The sequence below is a fragment of the Lachnellula hyalina genome, assembly GCF_007821495.1.
Source record: "Lachnellula hyalina strain CBS 185.66 chromosome Unknown contig00290, whole genome shotgun sequence".
In the NCBI taxonomy this organism is placed as follows: Eukaryota; Fungi; Ascomycota; class Leotiomycetes; order Helotiales; family Lachnaceae; genus Lachnellula; species Lachnellula hyalina.
Genome location: NW_022157404.1, coordinates 1 through 4595, shown reverse-complemented (window position 1 = coordinate 4595; position 4595 = coordinate 1). Strand labels below are relative to the sequence as shown.

Sequence of the window (4595 nt, the reverse complement as noted above, 5' to 3'; positions counted from 1 at the left end):
CCAACAGCTGATACTCGCATTGCATCAATCCCAACCTCGGTTCCCATGGACTGGATCTGCGTTTGTGTTTCGTACAACTCTGTGTGCAGGATTTGACAGAAAGAGAACTTGCATACCTAGGTACCTGCGGAATACTTGCATGGGCATGGTTACAAATCTTGTATTATTTAGCCACGCCACAGTTCACTCACTCACTCACAAGCCGCCACAGGGTGGTGGTCTTCGGGAGCGGTGTCCGGCGCCAATAGTTGTTCTCGCCGCTTGCTTTTCTCAGGGTTAGGTTGCAATCTCCACGGCGAGTCTGAGCCTAAGAACGCAGGGTTTATCGACATCCCTGACCTTTTCGGCAGTTTGCTATAAGCGTGCGTGGTGCATTGCTTGCGCATTATTGGCTCGTGTGGACGACAGTCCTTGGGCTCAGCCTTGGGGAGGGGCAGGGAGTACGAAAGTTTAAATACAAGTATACGGTGCGGGTGCACCGACTGTCCCGGCTAGTACTGTAGTAAGTACAAGTACAAGTACTGTACCGTACTCTCTTATCAATTGCGAGGAGATACGGTACTGTACTGTCACCACGTCGTGTTTCAATCAATTGCCTCCCAACCATAATAATCCCCGAAATATCTTTGTCCTTCAATCTACTTCTTCCAATTCTTCCAATTCTTCCAAACCCTGTCTGCAAGCCACGAGAAAGGTCCACAGAGGGCGGCCGCGCCTACCCGACGTCCATTCACTGTACTCGAGATATATAATACGAACCAAGTTGCTTCAGGCAACGGATAACCACATTCCAGTGGTTGCACCTTGAGGAATGAAGTACGGCGAAAACTTCGAAGCACAATCAGTGCCCCAATGGAGAGCTTGTGAGTCTCATCTCAGTTCCCCGCCATCTCCCAGACATTCTGCTAATAATCGATTAGATAACGTTGATTACAACGCATTGAAGCACCTCCTCAAGGTCAATACTTCGAAAAACCAAGGCCAAGCCGTTGCGATCCCCGGCCATGTTGATTCTGCGCTGCGCAGGTTTGAGGAGAAGTTCTTCGAAGAATTGGTTAATCAACACGACCGGGTGGAGCTCTTTGTTTCGAGCAAGGCAGATGAGATCAGCCGTCGACTCCGTAAGGGCCCTCAACAGTCTCACGATTGGATTGGATTGGATTGGCAGTGGCTAATCTGAATACTAGACTTCCTCGAGAAGGTTATAACCCGACTGCTACAGCGATGTGCGAACACCACAGGCAAGCCAATGTCGCAGAAAAGGCGAGAGAAGTTTGCAAAATACGATAATCAAATCATAAAGTACGTGGAGTCTTGTAGGAGTTTATACGGAGACATATTGACATGACAGATGTGGGGATGATATCAAGAATCTACAGCGATTTATCACAGCTCAACGGACAGCATTTTACAAGATTTTAAAGAAGTACAGGGTATGTGCTAAATTTAGAAGTCACATAAACCAATGCTAACTTCCATAGAAATGGACAGGTTCAAGGTCACTGGGAGTACGATTCAATTCGGAGGTACTGGATGATCCAAAGAGCTTTACCAAGACCGATCTCGAACCCCTGGTTTCGCAATACAGCAACATCCTCGCAATCCTCCGCTCATCTACACCAGAGTCGAGTGAACCCGCCACACCTAGAACGATATCCCTATCCTCGGACTCGCAAATACAAAGCCAACCACCTCCCCAAGCAGCATACTGGAACGAGTACGACGATGGGAGCGAGGCAGGAGATAACGATCCATACACTATATACGTCAATTCAGACTCGACATTCCCTGGCGCAAAGATGGTTGAATTGCTCGTCTCGCGTGCTCGCGTACCGATGGAGAAAGTCAAGGCCTGGCTAAGCCCTGTTCAATCGCCCGGAGAAAGACGCCCTTTACTAGGCAGTGGAGGAGGATACTTCGCACAGCAACCCAGTGCCCTCGACACAGATATGGAAGACGAGGCTTATGCGTCGTCTTCTGATTTCCCTAGTGGCTATGTAGCCCACTATGCCACGTTCCCCAGCGTGAGTGACCAGAAGTACATCCGCTATCGAGAAAAGGTTCTCTTCCGGACATGTCTGGGCAGCTTCGGCGCTGCGTTTGTCCTCCTCCTGGTTGCCGGCCTTCTAGTGGCTACGGGTCGACGGCGTCTGCGCGTGGAAGTTGACTGTGGAGTAATCACGGGTGTGGTTGCGAGTGTCTTCTTTGCTATCATGGGGTTCGCATGTATGCTTGCACGGACAGAGACGCTCGGTTGGATGCACCGGACATGTGTCGTCGTCACACTCGCCACAATCTGTATATTGAATGGGATGCTCTTGGTATTGGTGGCTGGGAATACTGGATTATGACATTGGTACTACGGGGTGTTGGGTAGGTAGGGTGTTTATAAATTGCCTTTGGTCTCCCGACCATTTCATTTTGGGCCGTGAGGCCGTGTTTATAAGCGGGGTTATTACTCGGTACGGCATGTATGGCATGGAGTGAGTGACTTGGATAGATACTCGGGGAGTTTTTGTAGATGAGGAACTGGCGCCTTGAGTTCGGGAATGTACCTACCTGTACATACACCAGGAGCTTCACTCCTACTGAAATGAGATCTTTCTCCTGATTAATTTGTTTCCGAGAACCATACTATGTCCCCTATCATATTACACCGTGGATTATACTGCGGAGTAGGAGTAAGTAAGCTGGGGGAGTTGGCTTGACTTGGGCAAGATGAAAGGAAGAAACGGTGTGCAGTAACAGCTAGGTATAACGGAAGATCTTAGGGGATTAATGTGCAGCCCGCTGTGGTTTGTAGGACGAGATTGTTTTAATGCAATGCAATGCGATTTGATCTGATTTAACGCAATCTCATAATCTACTCCCTCGTCTCTCAAGAAACCATTTCCCCCTTTTAACACGCTTTCTCCCAAAACTAGCTTCCAACCTGCGTCCCGCCATTAGGATGCAGACTCTGGCCCGAAATGAAACTACTATCCGGGCCCGCCAAAAACACAAAACAAGTAGCCACCTCTACCGGCTGCCCCGGCCTGCCCATCGGGCTCGTGAACTGTTTCTGCGCCTCGTCGTTCATCGTGGCGGGGATCAGGGGCGTCCAGATCGGGCCGGGACACACGCAGTTGACACGGATGCCGTTTTCGATTTGCTGGTTCGCGAGAGCGCGGGTGAAGGCTACGATGGCTCCCTTGGAGGAGGTGTAGTCTAGGAGGTCGGGACGGCCGATGTATGGGTTTACCGAGGCGCAGGTTATGATTGTGTCGCCGGGGGACATGCCGGGGAGGACGTATTTGGAGAGGAAGAAGAAGGGGTGGATGTTTGTGGCGAATGTGTCGGTCCATTGCTCCCTTTGCTCTTGTTAGTAGGTGGGATCCTGCAAGTTGACTTGGTGGAGGAGAGACGTACTCGCTGATTTCACTGATACTATCTTTCATCGTCTGGGTTCCATGATTTAGAGCCAAGATGTTTATGCGTCCCATTTCCTCTACGGCTTTATCGACCACACGTTTGCATTCTTTGTGGCTTCGTAGATCGGCTTGGATGAGGTGGATCTTCGCGCCCTTCTCCTTGACGAGTCCTTCTGTCTTCTTTGCATCTTTTTCCTCGTCAGGTGTGTACACGATGGTCACTTCCGCACCCTCCATGGCGTAAAGAATAGCGATAGATCTTCCAATTCCACTATCACCTCCCGTAATCAAAGCCTTCTTTCCCGCCAGCTTTCCAGCCGCTTTGTAGGGTTGGGAACCTCCATCTGCGGTGGGCAAGTGGCCGTCGACGGGGTCGGGGCCCTTCATTTCGTGTTGCTTGCCCGGTGCATCCTGATGAGAGACAGGGACTTGATGACCTAGAAGTCGTGTTGTTAGTTACTAGATGTATATGTATGTATATGAAGAGATGTTTGAATGGGGTTACCTTTCTCGAATTGAGATTTATCCATTTTCGAGGATTGATATGTTTCTCTGGTTGGTTGGTTTGCTTGTTTGTTTTATGATTAAGGAAAAGCTTGAATGAAATCTTAATCTGAATCTTAAGGTGAAGATATAGGAAACAGAACCCTCAGCCAGTTCACACACCACTTCATGTTTACCTTAGCCTTTGAGATTGGGATGTTGACGACGTAAGGTTGATTAAATGGTCCCACAATACTTGGGAGAAGGGCCAATTGGGCAAGGAAGAGGGCCATGTTCCACCAGTTGGATCCGTACTGCTGGGTAGGATCAATGACCAGATGATGTATGTACCAAGTAATGGCAGATGGCGCTAAACGTCACCTCGTTTGAGCGGAATGTATGCAGCTGCCCGAATGTCACACAGAGTCTACATACATACATACATACATACATACAGTACCTAGAGAATGGGGCCGGAGTGAATTCTCCTTTTACCTTTATTGAGGTAATCGTGGCTCTCTTGTGCTTGCAAAGGGCAGTCGTCGTTGTCGATATTCCCTTGAGGTGGGTTGAAGTGGGGTTACAGCAGAGTACCTGGTTTAGGGCGAGGCTGAGAAGTCAAGGGGAAATTACGAGTAATAGTCTTGTACAAAGTACAACCCCTCTTTTTCATCCCTTTCTCTTTTCTCTCTCTCTCTCTCT

The 4595-nt window shown here is 49.2% G+C and overlaps 2 protein-coding genes across 2 annotated transcripts; one reads left to right on the top strand and one right to left on the bottom strand.

Moving 5' to 3' along the window:
* Positions 1-811: 811 nt before the first annotated feature.
* On the top strand, positions 812-2351 carry YDR089W (Uncharacterized protein; the record flags this gene model as incomplete). The annotated part of the gene is made up of 5 exons (XM_031153642.1): positions 812-863; positions 921-1121; positions 1188-1302; positions 1352-1433; positions 1482-2351. 5 exons carry the CDS (start codon positions 812-814, stop codon positions 2349-2351), a joined length of 1320 nt encoding a protein of 439 aa, XP_031001095.1.
* A 569-nt stretch (positions 2352-2920) lies between these two features.
* ydaD (General stress protein) lies at positions 2921-3940 on the bottom strand (the record flags this gene model as incomplete). The annotated part of the gene is made up of 3 exons (XM_031153641.1): positions 2921-3350; positions 3409-3847; positions 3916-3940. 3 exons carry the CDS (start codon positions 3938-3940, stop codon positions 2921-2923), a joined length of 894 nt encoding a protein of 297 aa, XP_031001096.1.
* Positions 3941-4595: the final 655 nt, after the last annotated feature.